The sequence below is a fragment of the Camelus bactrianus genome, chromosome 11 (genome assembly GCF_048773025.1).
Source record: "Camelus bactrianus isolate YW-2024 breed Bactrian camel chromosome 11, ASM4877302v1, whole genome shotgun sequence".
Lineage (NCBI taxonomy): Eukaryota > Metazoa > Chordata > Mammalia > Artiodactyla > Camelidae > Camelus > Camelus bactrianus.
Genome location: NC_133549.1, coordinates 9,176,596 through 9,195,631, shown reverse-complemented (window position 1 = coordinate 9,195,631; position 19,036 = coordinate 9,176,596). Strand labels below are relative to the sequence as shown.

Sequence of the window (19,036 nt, the reverse complement as noted above, 5' to 3'; positions counted from 1 at the left end):
AGAGTCAGTAGTTTGAAACACCTTCGGGAACTGTGAAGAATTTTAACAAGTGTTTATTTACGTATTTAGTTTTAATTCTATGTATTTTTAGTTGAGGTAGAATTGACTTTTGATGAGCGGTGAAGTGTCTGCTAACCCGCTCAGCAGGCAGAACAGAGTCCCAGGACAAGGGGAGGAGACCCCAGGGCAGTGTGGTGGCTGTGCCCTCTCGTCCTGTCATCCATCCTTGGATCCCAGTTTGCTCCTGGATCAGCTAGGAATGATAACACCTGTGCTCCTGCTGTGTGGGTGAAAGGTTAACTGGGGTCACGAGGTACGTGAGGTACCTACCGGGTGCCTGGTGCGCAGGTATTGATGGATTATTTGTTCTCTTCTTTCTTTGCCCACCCCTCAGCCTCATCCCCCCCTCCCGGGTACCACACATTAGAAAATGCAGTGTCATGGGGGAGGGTACAGCTCAGTGGTAGAGCGTGTGCTTAGCATGCATGAGGTCCTGGGTTCAATCCCCAGTACTTGGATTAAAATAAATAAATAAACCTAATTACCTCCTCTGCCCCCCCCCCCAAAAAAAACGAAAAAGAAAAAAAGAAAGAAAACGCGATGTAAAGTGTGACTGCGTCTGCATAATCTCTCTGCCTGCAGTTATCATCAAAAGCATGCGGAAAATCAGGTAGGATGGTTTGGCTTCTTTTTTTCTGTTCAGCCATAAGCAGCTTATTTGCACATAGCTTGATTTCTTTCAAGCTGCAAAAAAATTCAGTATCGAGGGAAAGCCCTGTGTTTTAAAACATGCAAATGATTGTGAGGCATTTAGAGCTGAACTCCTTCGCATCTCCAGCGGCAGTTTTCCTTCTCTGCAGTCTCCAGTTCGTGACCTTAAGTCTCTCCTTCTCGGCTTCATTCTTCGTGGCCTGACATTGGATGACATTGAGAACATGAAGGGGAAACTCTGCTTAGGCTTTGAAAGAGCTGGTTTTCTGGGTTTGGCAGGTGGATGGAAAGAAATGGAAAAGGCAGAAAACGAGACATAAATGGAGCAGTGCTGAAGACGAGAGTGAAGAAGAAGAGACAGACGAGAGACAGGTCCTCGTTCTAGTCATTTTTCTATTGGTCTCTGCTGTTTTGTGACCTGCAGCCTCACGGGCAGAGAGGGTGAAGCTGCAGTTCCTAGACAACGACTTGATCCATTTGACACGGTCACTTACAGACGTGGCATCCATGTCCTCTGCATAAAAGCAATGACATGGTGCCCCTTTTCTTTCGTGGGCGTCCTGCACTGTGTGATACATCATTGGACAGATCATTTTTTTTATGAACTGTCCAGGCACTTAATTAAATCTTGCATCCCCTCTAATAGAAAATTGACAGCAAACAGTACTACCAGCACATTCTGGAGGACAGAGACACACCGGAAGAAAACGGGTGGCTATTCCCTCCGGGTTTCACAAGTCTGCAGCCCAGCTTCTGCTGCCCCGTCTGCCTGGTGCCCCTGCTCCCAGATCCACGGGGGCCGAAAGCATGGCGTGAACGCAGCTGCTCCGGACGCCCTGCCTTTGGGAGCTTCCTTGTGACCTTCCTTTAAAAAAAGTTATCCAGGGAATTTGGAATAAGTTTTCTATAAGACTTGGAAACCAAAACCTTTATGGTATATAAATATCTGAAGGTTTCCCGGGGTCTTCAGTCAGAAGGAGGCAGACACTCTGCAGGATGAAAGGACATCCCCTGGGTGGTGGGTGGGAAGTTCTAGGAGGGGCCATTTGTCTTTGCATTGGTGCCAGTTTGCTGGGCGTCATGACCAGGAGCCTTGACACAGTGTTTTTTTTTTTTTAATTTAAAAACTAAAAAAATTGAAGTATAGTTGATTTACAATGCTGTGTTAATTTCTAGTGTACAGCACAGTGATTCAGTTCTACATATACACACATATATTCTTTTTCATTATAGGTCACTACAAGATACTGGATGTAGTTCCCAGGGCTACACAATAGGACCTTGTTGTTTACTTTATATATAGTAGTTTTGCTGTTTTTCTGCTCAAATTTGTTTGCAAACAAATTATTGTCATCGCAGCAGCTGGAATACCTTGAAGGAAGTAGTTTAATGCCCTTCAAGTGTAAGAGGAATCAGAAAGCCCATGGCAGAGGGGCTTTTTAATATGTCATAGCAGACAAAGTTATTTTCCGTCACGGCAGTGGCTTGGGTAGAATGACCTTTACCCGTCGATGACAGTGATGTAGGAGAAAGGACAGTTTTCCACTTGACCTTTATTCAACGTGCCAGCTTGTCTCCTGACACAAACTGTGTTACAACTGACGGGCTTGAGACAACGCTAAGCCAGCACAAGCTTATGGTTTGGAAGGAGGTGGGCACCGAGGCAGCCCGTTAGCTGTGGGACATGGTGACTTTCTCATCCCCGGGGGTGGCTTCAAATGACTGCTCCCCGAGTCACTGCCAGAGCGCTGCCACGTGTAATTGGTCCCTCTGGGAGCTTGTTTTTAGTGAGGTTCGTTAAGAATAAATTGTTGTTGCCGTGGACTTGAGCACTCTGTGTTCCTGTGACTTTCTGTCTTTGTTAGCTCTCTTCCTCTCTTTGCCAGAACGTCCCAGGATGGTTTTTCTCATCATCTCCATAGCTTCATTTTTGCCTTTCCCTACACTGTACTCTTTTCCTTTAGTTTTCTACCATTGAAGGAGGAGACGGTGAACTTCTCAAGTTTGCGTCTCCTGTAGGCGGCAGTGGGGCAGAGGGGTTCTGGGGGGCATAGGTTCAGCCTTGCGGGTTTTGGGGGGGAGGTGACTGAGAATCAGTCAGCTCATTCTGGTACTGACTGCATGGATAACCACAGGTAATCAGCTTCACCTCTTCTGGAAGCCAGTGGGAGGATTACAGTTTTTTCTTTTTCTTTTTGAATATATTTTTGGTTTTATTTATTTGTTTTTCTTTTGGGGGGAGGTAATTAGGTTAATTAATTTTTTTTGTTGTTGGAGGGACTGGGGATTGAACCCAGGACCTCGTGCATGCCAAGCACATGCTCTACCACTGAGCTATATCTCCCCCACCCCTCGCCGGGAGGGTTAAATTTTTGTTTGGAGTGGGTGGCTGCATTGGTCCCGATCATGCAAATTAAAAATGGAAAAGGAGCGTGTCATTCTGGAAGTTTTTCCAGAGCCAAGATCTATTGGATGTGAGAAATCACCTCATCGTCTGCTGAAGGGGCACCATAACATCCACCCTGTCCACTCCGTGGGGCCACGAGAGAGACAAACGGAAAAAGACACAAAAGAAAAGCGTGCTGATTGAATTAACTTTGCCGTGTTAGCTAAGCCCGTCTCTGGCTGGGAAGCTGTGGATAATGGTCTTTGCTTGTTAATCTTTCCCACACTACAAATGGAAAAAAGAAAAAAAAAAGAAAGAGGAAAAAGATTTTAAGAGAGAAAAAAATTAGAAGGAAGTACTGAAAAATGCTTTGGAACGTTAGAGATCTGTTAAAACCATTAGTACTACAGCTGAGGATTTGGTCTCATGTTCCAAGTAAGTGAATCTTACTGAGATTAATATTTTATTCACATCTGTGGAATCACAAATTCACTCACTTTTTTTCTTTAATGGAGGTGCTGGGGATTGAACCCAGGACCTCATGCATACTAAGCATGCGCTCTACCACTGAGCTGTACCCTTCCCACTCCTTACTAGCATCTTTGAAATGAGTCTGTCTCTACCAAACAGGGGATGAAGATGCTAACCTCTTGTTGTTCTTAAAGACCCTGTGCCATGAAATATTCACTTATGTCACATGAACTTGGGATAGCAACAAAAACTAGGCAACTTGGAGCTGGCAGTATTTACAGCTCCTCAACACTGTTGAATCTGTGTATTTTCTTCAGAATGCCAAAAGGATGTGATTTTCGAGTTGTGTTCTGAGAGGGTCCCAGGAATGCCTTGGGGGAGGCTGGAAGAGGGTACCATCCAGAGTGCCTCGGCTTTATCTGTTCTTAGGTCTCCTGAAAGGTTTCATCTCAAAAAGGGTTCCGTTGCTAAAAAGTCAAAGCAAAAACACCAAACCAAACCAAAGCAAAAAAACCAAGCAGTAAACAAAAGCACTTGAAAAGCCCTGCGGTGAGGGCTTAAAGGTGATACCTCAACAGCCCTGAAAGCTTGTTGAGAGGAAGGATGAGATTCCTTCTGCATCTCGGTTTCTTTTTCATATTTAATAGAAGCTTGACATTTGAGGTGCCCAAAAACACAGGAGGCTGGCTGGAGGGGTTCAGCCTAGGATGATGGCATCTGACTCTATCTGAGTCCTGAACGGGGAGGGCAGGACTGCCAAGTGTGCTTTGCTGTGAAACAAATCCGTCCGGTTGTCCCCCCAGCACGAGTGCTTCCCGTGGGCTCTTACGAGGCTGGTTTTCCAGCATAAACAGCAGTGAGCTTCGAACACTGTTCATTCCCCGTCAAGGATGTTATTCCGTGTCCATGCCATTTAGAGGGATTCATTTTCTTCTCGGCAGCTGGAGCCAATTCCTTTGGATCTCCCGTGCAAGCCTCAACATCCTGTACCGAAGTCCTATTAAGGACACTTCCAGAACTTAAATAAAACAAAAACAAAGAGATGCACACAGAGCCAGCCGTTACTCCTTTAGACAAAAGAAAAAGGATTTAGATGGAAGGAGACACGTTTAAGATCAGGGTGGCACCCTGGTCCTCTCTCTCTCTGTCTCTTTCAAAACAGCAGTTGTTTGGATGCTGGCTGTGGGCCCGACAAACGTCAACTGGGCATTTCTGCCCACCCTAAGACTTCTCCCTCTAATGTTCCAGCCCCCCATTATGGCGTGAAAAACCACTGTTGTTCAACATCTGTGTTTGGACACTTAGCTTTATTCCATTCCATTCCATTCCATGTATTATTGTAATTATTTTATTTGGGGGGAGGTAATTAGGTTTATTTTTAGAGGAGGTACTGGGGATTGAACCCAGCACCTCATGAATGCTTAGCATGTGCTCTACTACATGCACTATACCCTCCCCCCCAGACAGTTAGATTTTTATAGGGAAACTCCCCCTGCCTTAAAAATGAATGGAAAAATATGTCATGATTAACGTGTTAACAGGAGTTGAATTTTGGGATCTTTGGGACCATGATAAAGCGCTCTTTCTCCCCCTGGTGGCAGTGTGTGCTAATTGCAGGCAGAATATCTGGGCAGGAAGTCCCTTGCCCTGCAAATGCAGGTCTGCAAGGTGATGACCATCTAAAACCTGCCTCTTCTAGAAGTTTTGCTGTGAGATCAGATGCACTGGCCCCTTACTCTTTTAGTGGAACTTATTTCTGGTCCAGTTGAAAGGAGAGACCTTCCTTCTCACACTTCCATCAAAGGCCAGATGTCTTACAACACGATGACTACATCAGAATTCAGTCATAGTTGACCCAGAGCAGACATTCTAAAATATTGTTCCCATTCTGGTTTATCACTGATGTCTGCAAAATAATAAAATGAATGAACATGTAGCAAAAGATGACCAGTGGGAAATAGAGCTGCTTTTTTTCTCTCTCTCTTCTTCATGGCCGCCAGTGTTCCTCTCTATAATTTTATCCTGCCCAGGTATTTCTGCTTGTGGATATTGTTGGTGATGCATATGATGGAATTTAGTACATCAGTGTGTCCTGATGTCCCTCAAAGGGCCTCATGACTTCCAGGTGGTTCAGAACCACTGGTACCCGGGGAGCTAAAGGCAGCCTGTACTGCCTACATGTGCACAGTTTACTTTATGATAAAGGATGCAGAGAGCAGGACTGCCACGGGCCAGATTTCAGTCTTCCAGGTGTTGGGCCACATACGGTGAGTTTTAAAGAGATGCCCTTTGAGCTGAATTAAATCTGAATCAAATCAAGTTGGACCATCACAATAGTCTCTCTGAATTTTTTTTTTTTTTAACTGTTTCTAACATGTCTCTTTCCGAACCACTCACAGGCATTCTTCTCTGGCCATTTCACAACAAGCCAGTGGCCCAAGTTGGGTAAATATTATTATTCTCATAATATAAGATGAGGAAACTGAGTCTTAGAGGAATTGAATAATCCCAAGATGACAAAGATGGTCCCAGTGAACCCCAGACTGAAATCTGAGTCTTCTAGTCCTTAAGCAAATAAATCATTTAAAATATTTGATTTTCTTCTTACACTAGAAGATCTTATGTAGAGAGAAAGAGAAGAATCACAGCACTCCCCTATAAATAAATTGTTTATTTGATCATTTGACATATAATCATAGAGATAAACGTCATAGATTTATATTATCCTGAAGCTAAATAGCTACATTCTTAGCTACTTAGCTTCAGGATAATATAAATCTATGACGTTTATCTTTAATATTCTAGCTCTCGGGATTATAAAGCCTGTTCTTAGAGTCTGCACGCAGCCACCCTGACTCATTCCATAAATACCAAGTGCCTTTTGTAGCACACGCTGCTTTAGTACTGGGGACACAGCCATCAATCAACAAGGTGACATTGTCTTTTGCCTTTAGGGGCCTCCAGTTCAGTCCTCCTGCTCCTGGTCAGCACCTGCCAGGAGTTCCCATCTGGGTCCAGGAGTTAGACTTCTCCACCAAGGAAGGGTCACTGAGCTGTCAACTACTCTTATGGTTGGAGCTCAAGGGTTTGGAAGCTCTCTTCTTGGAGCTCTGCTTGACGGCTGGGAACCACATGCCTCGTGTTACCACATGGGAAATTTAGTTGGTTCCAAGGGACTCGAGATGTTTTTTGTACCTGCTTCCTGTTACTGTTGCATTCCTGCCTTGGGAAAATGTTCCTAGTAACTCCACTTTTATTTCTAAATTCTGCCAGGTATCTAAGGACTCTGTGAAGATGCTTCTAATTTTTTTTAAATTGAAGTATAGTTGATTTACAATGTTGTGTTAGTTTCTGGTGTACAGCATAGTGATTCAGTTAAGCATATTTATTCCTTTTCATATTCTTTTTCATTATAGGCCATTACAAGATATTGAATAGAATTCCCTGTGCTATACAGTAGGACCTTGTTGTTTATCTGTTTTATATCTAGGAGTGTGTATATGTTGATCCCAAACTCCTAATTCATCCCTCCCTGCCTTTCCCCTTGGTAACCAGAATTTTGTTTCTATCTCTGTGAGTTTGTTTCTGTTTTATAAATAAGTTCATTTGCCTCATTTTTTTGTATTCCACATATAAGTGATATCATATGATATTTGTCTTTCTCTGTCTGACTTACTTCACTTAGTATGATAGTCTCTACATCCATCCATGTTGCTGCAAAAGGCATTATTTCATTCCTTTTTATGGCTCAGTAGTATTCCATTGTGTGTGTGTATATATATATATACCACAGCTTCTTTATCCACTTATGTCTTGATGGACGTTTAGGTCGCTTCTATGTCTTTGTTATTGTAAATAGTGCTGCTGTGAACATTGGGGTGCGTGTATCTTTTTGAATGAGAGGTTTCTCCAGATACATGCCCAGGGGTGGGATTGCTGGATCATATGGTAAGTCTATTTTTAGTTTTTTAAGGAATCCCCAAGCTGTTTTCCATAGTGGCTGTACCAGTTTACATTCCCACCCACAGTGTAGGAGGGTTCCCTTTTCTCCACACCCTCTCCAGCATTTATCATTTGTAGACTTTTCAGTGATGGCCATTCTGACTGGTGTGAGGTGATATCTCAGTGTAGTTTTGATCTGCATTTCTCTGACAATTAGCAATGCTGAGCATTTTTCCACTTCCCTATTGGCCATTCGTATGTCTTCATTAGAGAATTGCTTTTTAGGTGTTCTGTCCATTTTTGGATTGGGTGGCTTGTTTTTTTGATATTGAGCTGTATGAGCTGTTTGTGTATTTTGGAAATTAATCCCTTGGTGGTCGACGATGCTTTTAAAACTGGTTCTACAGAGCCTTCTAAGTCCTATAACTTCTCCTTACTATTTACAGAGGCATTGCTTGAATCCAGTGGACCCGCAGGTCATTTTTATCACTGGCTGCTGTTTTGTGATTTCTCTCCATTAACATCGCCTTTGATTCGAAGGTCACTGTTTTATTTGTATTGTGGTGCTTCAGCCAAAAGAAAACAGCTTAATTCTAGTTTGTTCCAAGAAACTAATATTCTCGCATGCTTTATTCCTCCTGATTGGATTTCAGCCTAACTGGAATGGCTCAGACCAATGGAAATAACTGATTTAATCTTCTTAGTTTTATTTTGGTGGAATATGCCATTTTATGTAGATCCTTTTATGCCATTCAAAGAATTTAAGCTGTTCATGTTGCCATGTCTTTAGCCAGAGATCAATTTAGTGCAATCCTCTTGGCACTGAGTGTGACACTGGTGGGTTCCAATTGTCCACTGCAGAAAAGGATAGACACATTAATGTGGTTTGCATTATATATATATATTTTTGCTTCAAGATATTTCTTTCTACATTTTATTGAGTTATAGTCAGTTTACAATGTTGTGTCAATTTCCAGTGTAGAGCACAATTTTTCAGTTATAGTTTGCGTTATATTTTTAAAGTAATGACAGTAATGTGTTTAAAGATGTTCTACACAAAACAATGATGCCTCACAGGATTCCAGGTTACAGCGATGACTAGTAAGAGGGTGAGAGAACCTCTGATTGTTGAGCAGGGACAAGCAGACGTATATTTTGCATGAAAACAACAGCAGAGCAAATTACTCACGAAAAGTCTGTTCGTAGGAACTAATTGAATGCTGTGTCCAGTGTAATCGTGAAAATGGAGTGCCACCAGAACCACCGGAGAGAAATAATGACGAGGCATTTGAACACTTTCATTTGTATGATTTCTTAAAAATAGCCTCCACGCCAATCGTATGTTCCCTTGCCTGAGAGGGGCATCGATCTGTCAAATGGTTCCCACACCTGTTAACAGAGGTGGAGAAAGAGAAGGAGGCCCGTGAAGGAGACACTCAGACGTGACCATTTGGATTGTCAATGGTGTCATTCTACGAGAGACCCAGGAATCACTGACCAAATCTTTAAGTTATATGATTGCCTTCCAGAGATTTCCCACACATAGCCCTGTTGGTGTGGTCAGTCAGCTACAAAGCACCGTTCTCACTTTTCTCTTAACTAGACTATATCTAATAAACTTCAGTACTCAGTCTACAGACTTGTTCCGTTTATCAGCTAAGTGAGTTAGTAATTGCCTAAGTGATTAAGCCATTTTGATGATGACTGGTCGTATATCTAAATTCAATTAAAATGAAGGGCATAAAAAATGATTTTGTGTAGGAGGATCCGCCACTACATTTCAAACAAGAGTTTCTTTTGGGGCTCACAAATTTTTAAATGACTGAAAAAAACCAAATCACACCCAACCGTGTTTGACTTTGTAATCCGTGCGAATTGACCCCAGGAAGGGACGCTGCTGGCTATTGCCTGAATGAATCAGCTATAATTGCCTTTTGTTTCTAAAAATGGAATATTTTTTGAGAAGTTGGAGAAGTCTAGTTATTTTTTTTTAATTTGTTTTCTTAAAAAATTTTTTTTCTTTTTCAGTTTTATTAGGTAGACTTATTACAGTTTGATTGCACATATACATTATATTGCATGTAAATACATATATACAATATACCACAATTATTTTTAGTTTATGTATGTGTACTGATCATTGTTTCTAAGAACAGATTAGAGCTTTAGCTTTTTAAACTTACATAGTTATCAAAGGAATAAAGCCAACTGCAAAATAAGAATTAACAGAATGCGGTAATCCAATCATAAAGGACAGTCAGATGTGCTCACACATATTCAAGAAACCATCTAATCATCTAAGTTATAAATAATAAGTAGTTCATTTGTGTCCTTATTTTATTTTATTTTACTTTATTTTAGATTCCACATATAAGTGATATATGGCATTAAAATGGAGTTTTTAAACTAGTCATTAAGGCAGTATGTGATCATTGTGAAAACATTGAGAAAGTTTAGAAATATAAATAAAAGAAAAAAATGGCCTTTATTCTCATGATGAAGTGATAGCCACTGTTAATATTTTGGGGTGTGCTCTTTTTAACTCTTTTTTTGTGCTGCTAAGTGGCTTTTCCTCTGTGGTCCTGTCTTTTGGGTTTGCTACATCATAGCTCTTTGGAAATGATCTGAAGAAGGTTCTTCCACCTTGTGCTTTCAACTCGTATCTCCCAATAAGCAGCTGGAGAGTAGGGTGGGTCTGTCTCCCTGATGCACTGAGTAGGGGTGAGGCAGTGGTGATAGGAGTTGGGGCAGGGCTGGTGCTGACGCTGGTCGTAAAGGAGCTGGTGGAGGGGATGCTGGAAGTGGTCAGCATGCTGGTGGGGCAAGTCCCATGGCTTGTAAACAGAGACGTGGACAACTGACAGTTGCCAATGGAAATTCAGCCACCGCAGATCCTGAACAATGAAAACGAATCACATATATGCAGTTTTCCACAGCATCTGTGAAAACCTACCATAGAGAAAAATTTTGTAGTTCTGGAAATCTGAGGCTTTAATAAGAAAGTAACCAAAATCCCATTGGTCAGTTACTTCCCTAGGATATTTGGTGATTGACATTCGGTGAAAGAAACATTTTCTTATGAATTTAGCTTTAAGAGTTGAGGCAAAACCCCAGTGTTCATAGCAGCACTATTTACATTAGCCAAGACATGGAAGCAACCTAAATGTTCATTGATAGATGACTGGATACAGAAGATGAGGTACAAATATACAATGGAATACTACTCAGCCATAAAAAAGAATAAAATAATGCCATCTGTAGCAACACAGATGGACCTAGAGATGATCACACTAAGTGAAGTAAGTCAGACAGACAAAGACAAATATATCTGGAATCTAAAAAAATGACACAAATGAACTTATTTATAAAACAGAAACAGACTCACAGACATAGAAAACAATCTTACGGTTACCAAAGGGGAAAGGCGGGGAGGGATAAATTAGGAGTTTTGGGGTTAGCAGATACAAACTAGTACACATAAAAGATATAGCAAAGTCCTACTGTAGAGCACTGGGAACTATATTCAGTAGCTTGTAATAACCTGTAATGAAAAAGAATCTGGAAAAGAATATGTATATTTATATATAACTGAATCACTGCACTGTACACAACTTGTAAATCAACTATACTTCAATTAAAAAAAAAAAGAAGTGAGGCAAAAGCATTTTGGAGTGACCCATAGCCAAGCCACCCTTTCAGAAGCTCATGATCCTGAGGAATTTTGTGTGTTTTCTGATGTGTCTGAAGACTGCAACTTGAAGCATTGGCTGGAAGCCAGTTGACAGCATTTGTGTGCATGAATGTGCATGCACACACACACACACACACACACAGAACTTGTTAGTCTTATGACACACCCAAGACCTGGGGAAGAAACTGGAGGTTGCATTCCTTTTGCTGTTTTGACCACTCTCAATTCATTTTGCCTGGTAAATTTTTGCTGAAGAACAACAGGTGCTTGAAACTTAATAGTCTACACAAATATTTCAGAACAAATCAACAAATATGTTCTGAGAACAAGATGACAGGCTAAGTTTTTGGCAGGCAAGCACCACGGTGAAATGATTGCTTGTTCTGGAAGTTTTTGTATCTCCCCCAAATGTTTGTTTTTCCCCTGATACCACAACCAAAGGGATTTTTTTAGTCTTCTTTCCACACAGCGGTGAGCTTAAACTATAACATTTCTGGAAATCCTCTTTGGCACACACTGAAAAGACCTATGACCCAGGGAGACCAAGCCTACCCTAAGCAGTTTAGCATTAAGAACGCGAGGAAACCAAATCTCCATTTTTTATGCAGAAATCAAAGAGTGATATAAGTCACCAGTAGGCTTTTTTAAAAATAGGATACTTCTCTAAATCATAAACAGCTCAAGGTTTTACAGGTGATTTTATAAGAAGTGGAATGGAGAAAAAGTCACCCAGAATCACACAGCTGATGGCCAAAACTCTCAGTTCTCCCCAGCTTTGTAGAAAAACATATTTATAATCATAAAACACAGATACTATATGCATATAATTTTGTATCCCGTTTTTCTCTTATAATTTGAGAATATTTGCTCAGAATTTTTCTAATTTTTTTGACTTGCTACATACCATTCCACGTGAGTGGATATACCATAATTCATTTCAATATTCCCCTAGAATTCGATTTGAGGCTGTTTCCTCTTTTTTAAAAAAATTGCAGTATAGTTGATTTCCAATGTTGTGTTAATTTCTGGTGTACGTCATAATGATTGAGTTATACATATATATTCCTTTTCGTATTCTTTTTCATTTGTTTCCACCTTTGTCAGTTTTTTTGTTTGTTTTGGCTACTGAATGCTTTTTGTGAGAAAGGTGATTCAGGTGGAAAAATGTGTTGACAGAGTTGTTTGCATTTTTATAGTGCATTTGGGTCTGTATTTCGGGGTATGGGGTAAATTATAGAATGTGATCTTCCCCATAGGATACAGAGGCCCACAGGTTTTGGAATCAGACAGACCTTGGCTTTATTTCTGAATCCACAGAGCTGGGTAACTAACCCAGACCAAAATCTTAAACTTTCCACGAGCCTCGGTCTTTTGATCTGCAAAGTGGGGACAACCACGCGTGTCTCCTTCATGACGTCATTGTGAGGATAACATGATGGATAGACAGCCAGGCGCTTGGCACATAGCAGTGCTCGTGACATGAGTTTTATCTTCCTGTGTCTACAGCGTTCTTCATCCAAATATAAATGTTCATTTCTTTAGTCATCGTTTACGCAGTACCTACTGTGTGTGCCTGGTGCCGAGCTGCATCAGCGAGACAGAGATGCATAAGGCTCAGTCCCTGCCCAGTGTATCCCGTGGTCTCCAGGGACCCAAACAAATGAATAGACAGATGGGATCCCTGTGTGATGGGGAAATACTACGGGAGCACACGCTGCTTCAGGGATGCTTCCTGGGAAATCTAATAGGAAAAGCCCAGAGTCTGGCGCCAGAAGAGCTCAAGATTCAAATTCTGACTTTGCCATTTACTCATTCTGAGACTTTGGGCAAATTCCTTAACGTCTCCGCATTTTAGGTTCTGCATTTGTATTCCTACTCTCCAAGTTACTGGGAAGCTCAGAAGTGATGTCTGTGTGGGGCCGGGCATGTAATAAATGCTCAAAAATGACGATTATGCTGAAAGTCTTCCGTGCCCCAGTAGTGGCTGATTTTTATGATAATGAGTCCAGCAAATTCCAACAGACTGAAAGTCAGAAACTAGCTCAGGTTAGTCTGAAATACGTTTTATCACAGTCTTATTCTTTGTAAACTGGTCATCCCAGGAGGGGTATGGTAATGTGGAATTGTTAACAATATTCGGCTCTCAGTGAATAGCGTTTCTTGGCTATTATGGAAGAACCAAGAAAAATGACTTAGGCAGACACTGATTGCTTCCTAGCTTTAAAGGGCCTCCTTAGAAGGTAGAAAACAGAAAATGGTTTGCACCATATATTCTATCATCCCACGGACAGAGCGAGGCAGTAGGAGTTAAATCTCTTTGGCAGGAAGGCTTCATGCGTGAGGATTTCTTGCTGCTGTGTAAATGTTTGCTTATTCATAGACGTAGAAAGTATGTTTCTTTCACTCTGTTTCTGTGTTGTAGCCAGAATAATAGGCACTTACTTAGGACTGATGTGCTGAGGAATAGCAGATGAACACTGACCTTCAATTAAACATTAATAAATATTTTGTAGCGGCATCCAAAAATGCATTTGCTTGATCCAAAATGGAATGAGCTGAGGGTTAACATTTTTATTGCTGAGGTCCTACAAATAAAGTGTGTTCGACTGGTAAATTAAATATTTAGTATCATTTAGAACATATTATTTAATGTATCATTTTGCTCGGTTTTCGTGATATCGCATGGTGATATCTTTCATGGTGAACTTCGAGTTTGGTTTTGGTCTTCAGTTGTGTTTGCAAAATGCAACCCCCAGTTCTAATATTGTGGCTGTCTTATCAGTCGGATGGTCAGCACCTGCTGTGTGCAGCGCCCTCGACAATTCTAGCTTTAAACCTTGAGCCACAAACTGAAATCAGATGAACCATGTCTGCAGAAAGCTTGCAGGGGTTTAGAAGAAAGAAAAATCCGACAACATGGGTGATATTTCCTCAACCACTGGCCAAAGAGAATAAGAGAGATTTTCTTAAAGGCACAGCCGGATTTGTACCAATGATGTAAAGTCACAAATATAGCATTAAGTTGTTAAAGATCTGCTGACCGGGCTGATGGGCTGGGACATCTTTCAGAGAAGCGAAATCCTTGCAAGGGAGGCGGTGAATTTTAGTTTTGATGAGTGTTACATTTTTGTATCCATCCAGCTGCTTGTGAAAATACACAAAACAAGAAACACCGTGCGGGCATCTGCACTCAAGATTATTTGGACCGTTTGCACAGTTGCTCCCAGCCAGGGGCACGCCTGCTATGGGGCGCTGAACCGTGACAGGCACGGTGACGCAGTCCTTCAGTCATGCACACAGAAGGCCTGGACCAAGTGGCGAGAAGCCTGAGGCACCTCGTGGGAGGAGAGGTCCGGGGTCCTAGGGAGCCCGCCTGGGGAGTCGGGGCGGTGCCGGGAAGGCGCCTGCGGAGCGGATGCCGAGACCCGGAGGCTGGAGGAGGAAGGATGTTCCTGGGAGTGGGAACATCCGATCCCCATTCTTCTGGCTGCTCAGGCCAAAAGCACTGGAGTGCCTCTGGATGTCGCCTTCCCTCGTCCCCTAGGTCAGATCTGTCAGAGAACATTCGGGATCCCAGCGCCTCCTGCTCCCCCACTTTTGCTTCTAGGCGGCCACCTCCAGGTCTGGTCTAGGAAACTGCAAGGACCTTGGGGCTGGCCTGCAGGCTTCTGTCCTTTGTGGTCTCTTCCCAACAAAGCATCCGGTTTCCTGCTAAATGTGAGCAGATCCTGTCACTAACTGCTCCAAACCCTCCAGGGGCTCCTGACTCCCTTAAAGTAAACGCCAAAGTCTATAACCAAGTAGGACCCTGTGGGGCCTTCCTGGGCCAGGCCCCCGCCCCCACATCCTCTGCTGCAGCCCCTCTCTGAAGGACCCAGATCATAGTATCTCAGGTGTATTTCCTGAGTTTTTCAGATGCTAAAAACCACTACCAAAGGGTAGAAATTAACTACCTGATGATGGAGAGCACGTGGTCCCCAGGCCTTCTGGCTCTTAGAGGTTGATGGTGTTGATGCCCTGTTCCCTCCACATCAACCAATCAGAGGGCTGTGCACGAGCTGATCACACACCCTGCGACCCCCCCCCCCCCCCCGCCTTTAAATATGCTTTGCTGACACCCTTTAGGGAGTTTGGGGTTTTCTTGGGCCTGACCCACCCCATCCTCCTTGCTCGGCCCTGCAATAAACCTTTCTGTGCTCCAAACTCTGACGTTTCAGTTTGTTTGGCCTCATGGTGTGGTGGGTACACGAACTCACCTTTGGTAACAAGTCCTTAAAATGGCCTTCGGGTCTGATGGTCAGGCCCACCCCGTAGCCCCTCCCCTCCTCGCCTTTGCCCTGGCTGGGCGCTCCATCTGCCAGGGGTATCATAATTAGTGAAGAGGGGTGTGCTTTTTTCCCCACTGGCTTAAAATGAGTTTATTCTTAGAAGGAAAAATAATGATGATGATATTCAAGATAATTAAGATACTGGTCCATCAGGTTCAAAATCAAATGAACCATGCCAAGAAAGAAAATATAAAACATCAATCATCCTACTGTTAAATGTCAACTATCACCTTAAAGGACTGTTGGCTTTTTATTTTGTCCTCCTTTTTTTAAAAAAAATTGAGATAGACTTGCTGTACAACATTATAGAAGTTACAGGTGTACTGTTTCTAAAGATTTTCCTCCCTTTATGGCGGTTCTGAAACATTGGCTCTATTCCAGTAGGGGTGTCACTTGGGGGACCCAGCAGATTTGACCCTCACGCCAAGCCGAGGTGATGTTAGCATGTGGAGCTGAGCGCCACTGGGGAGCCTGGAGCAGGAGCTACATTAGAAGTTGGAGATAGTAATAAGCTATAACATCGATGGTGACATTCTAGTGCACTTTTAAAAATCATAAAAGAGACATAATTTAAGATAGCCACACTTCTGAAGGTGGGTGGCAGCGTAGAGCGGAGCCAATCACACACATTTCCTGGGATAATTTGTATTTTCCTTCGGAATTCATTGTGAATATGATTTTTGGTTGCCCGTTTCCCAGTTCCATTATTTGATTTTGCTGGATCAGGTTGTGTTTTCTGAGGACCTTCCACCCCTAAGTGGGAAGGTCCAGTTTAGAATATGGTGGGTAGGGGGTGGGGGTACAGCTCAGTGGTAAAGCATGTGCTCAGCATGCATGGGGTCTTGGGTTCAATACCCAGTACTTCCATTAAAAAATGTTAATTACATAGGCAAATAAAAGTATCACATATTAAAAAAAAAAAAAAGAATATGGTGGACAGCAGAGGGAGGCCAGCCTGGGTAGAAACTTTCTGGTGAGCATTTGAAGGTCAACACTTAGTGGCACTGCTAACAATAGCCAAGGCTTTTGGACACGTGCTGGGTGCCAGGAGTGGATAAACGCCTTGGTTAGATGATCTTGTTTAATCCTCAGAAAACCTTATGATACACAGACTATTATTAGGCCTGTTTCTGCAGATTAGGAAGTTGAAGCTTAGAAAGGTTAAGTGACTTGAAGGTCAGACAGCCAGAAATGGCAGCATTGAGGTACAAACCCAGTTTCCTCCCAGTCCCTATGGCATAGCGTCTTGACACAACTTTATCTTCTGCATTGTGATTTTATCAGTAGGCTATTTTAAAGCAAGTAAGGTAAGAAGTTTTGATTTTATGGAGCAATAAAACAGTAAATAACTAAAGTAAAATAAATAAATGTTTAAAAAAATTATTAAAACAAAATCTTTAAAAAGGATGAAGCTTGGTGTTAGAGAACAGGGCAGGTATCTTTCAGCGTTATCCTAGAAGACCTCCACTGTGTGTTGTACGTGTGGCATCTGAATTAGCTGTCCCCTTGCTGTCTCTTTGAAGAAGGTGGCCCAGACCGAGAGCCCTGGCAGTACCTGTCCCTTTGTCTTGAAGAAATAGACGACCCTTTCTGGTATTACTAGAACGAACCCTTGGCAAATTCTCTTAGCGAGTTTCTGGCTTTTGGTCACAAGGCATAGGGCAAGCTGATGGGGAGGTCTGGTAACTGACATCCTTGGAGATTCAGGGTTGCTGCTCACGACCCCTGGGGTCTGCATCTCCCCCACCCAGGTGTGTGTCACTGCCCGAGAGGGGTGTACCTTGATTAGTGTTGACCCCAGCTGGTGTATAATAAAAAGTTTTGTTCAAAGAGTTTTCAAAGTAACAAGCTTGTTGAAACAGTGTTTTAATTTGAAGTTGTCATAGAAAACAAACTTATGGTTACGGGAGGGTAGGGGAAGGAGATCGGAAGGGATAAAGGGGTAAATTGGGATTTGCAGCCATACACTATTGTATATAAAGTAGCTAAACAACAAGGTCCTATTGTATAGCTCAGGGATATATTTAATACCTTATAATGGCTTAAATGAAACAGAATATGAAAAGGAATATAGAATATATGTATAATTGCGTCACTATGCTGTACATCAGAAATTAACACAACATTGTAAATTGATTATACTTCAATTAAAAAAAAAGAGATGAAGTTGAGTCTTGCAGAAGTGGCTTGCTTGGAAAATGGATAGTAGGGCCGTAGGAATGTAAATGGGTTTTGTGATCTAGGGTAGAGTGTCTGCTGTATCTCAGCATGGCTCACGTATAAGAGGATAATATTTACATTGCACGTGGGGTAAGCAGTTGGCACTGCTGACCAGAGGCTGCCTGGGATCTTGGGGGCCCAGAGCCCACCTGCTACCCAAGGGTGGAAGAGATCAAGGTCTTCCCCAGCTGTCAAGGACCAGGAGGGAAGCTCTGATGGATGACATTTTTAAACCCAGTCCATACATTTCTGCAAAAATAGCTTTCCAGTTCTTGAGGTGTTTGATTATAAAAATAAGTTCTCAGTGGAGAGGATGCCAATTTCTGCAGTTTATTTTTTTTTAAAAGAAAACTTGTTTTATAGTGATTCTGTATTTATACCTTCTCTCTGGAGACTTAAGGTCATTGAAAAATAAATAATAGGATGCCTGCTTTAAGCAGAAGTGGGTCTCTGGTCGCCTATGGCCTGATAGATTTTGAACATCACACCTTTGACTTTAGTAACTGACGGGGTCTTTCTTGATGGACGGTTTCTAAGGAAACATTCTCAAAATCACTCTTGGGCACTGATTGTTTTTTTTACATCTGGTTAATATAGAACTCATCAAAATTACCAGGTTTTCTCCCAAGTGATCACCATGGTTTTAAAAATGATTAGTATTAAGTATCCTTCAATGTGATGCTTGTAATCATGGTCTTCATGTGAATTCATAGACCATCAACTCTGAGAGTTAGGTGAACGAAAGCTAAGAGGGCCGTCTTTTCAATAAAAGGACTGAAGATTCTTAAAAGCATGCGCTGAGAAATGAAAATGCTGACCTAGAAACAGGTAGCTTTGTGTGATGTCACCGAGGTGACCATTGACTGGGAGGGGAGCCAAGGGACACTGGGTTGTCTATTTTGAGTTTCGTGGTTCTTTATTCCTCTCTCATCATTTTGGGTTTCCAGCCGAGATGATCCAACGGAGATTAGAGGACCTGGAGAAAGAGAGAGGCAGCCTGAACTTTCAGCTTCCTTCGAGGCAGCCGGCCCTTAGTGGCCTCCTGGGCCACCTGGGGGCTGTCCTGCGCCGGGGGGCTCAGCGGTAAGTACTCTCCCCTGTGGGCTCTTTTCCAAGCTGGGAGGGGCTGAGCCCCAGAGACCTTTAGCTGCCTTTCCCTGGGAAGCACCATTCTTTTGGTTGAGCAGGTGGGGGTTCCTTCCAGAGGGAGGGACCAGTGTGGGTCACGTGCCCTAAGAAGCCTTCCGCTCAGTGGCAGGAGGGAGCTTCAACAAGCCCAGGCACGGC

At 42.6% G+C, this 19,036-nt stretch overlaps 1 protein-coding gene and 1 non-coding gene across 4 annotated transcripts in view; one reads left to right on the top strand and one right to left on the bottom strand.

The window, feature by feature from the left end:
- Positions 1-19,036, top strand: part of DISC1 (DISC1 scaffold protein) — a 314,908-nt gene that overhangs the window by 62,558 nt on the left and 233,314 nt on the right. For all 3 annotated transcript variants that reach the window (XR_012509909.1, XR_012509908.1, XM_074373156.1), the window contains exon 4: positions 18,697-18,832. Coding sequence is in view for 1 of the 3 variants with exons in the window: in XM_074373156.1 (XP_074229257.1) it covers positions 18,697-18,832 (136 nt within the window). In the remaining 2 variants the exon portion in view is untranslated. The remainder of the gene's footprint in view (positions 1-18,696; positions 18,833-19,036) is intronic.
- On the bottom strand, positions 2,984-3,057 carry TRNAA-GGC (transfer RNA alanine (anticodon GGC)). The gene has a single exon. It is a non-coding gene; the product is annotated as a tRNA-Ala (tRNA).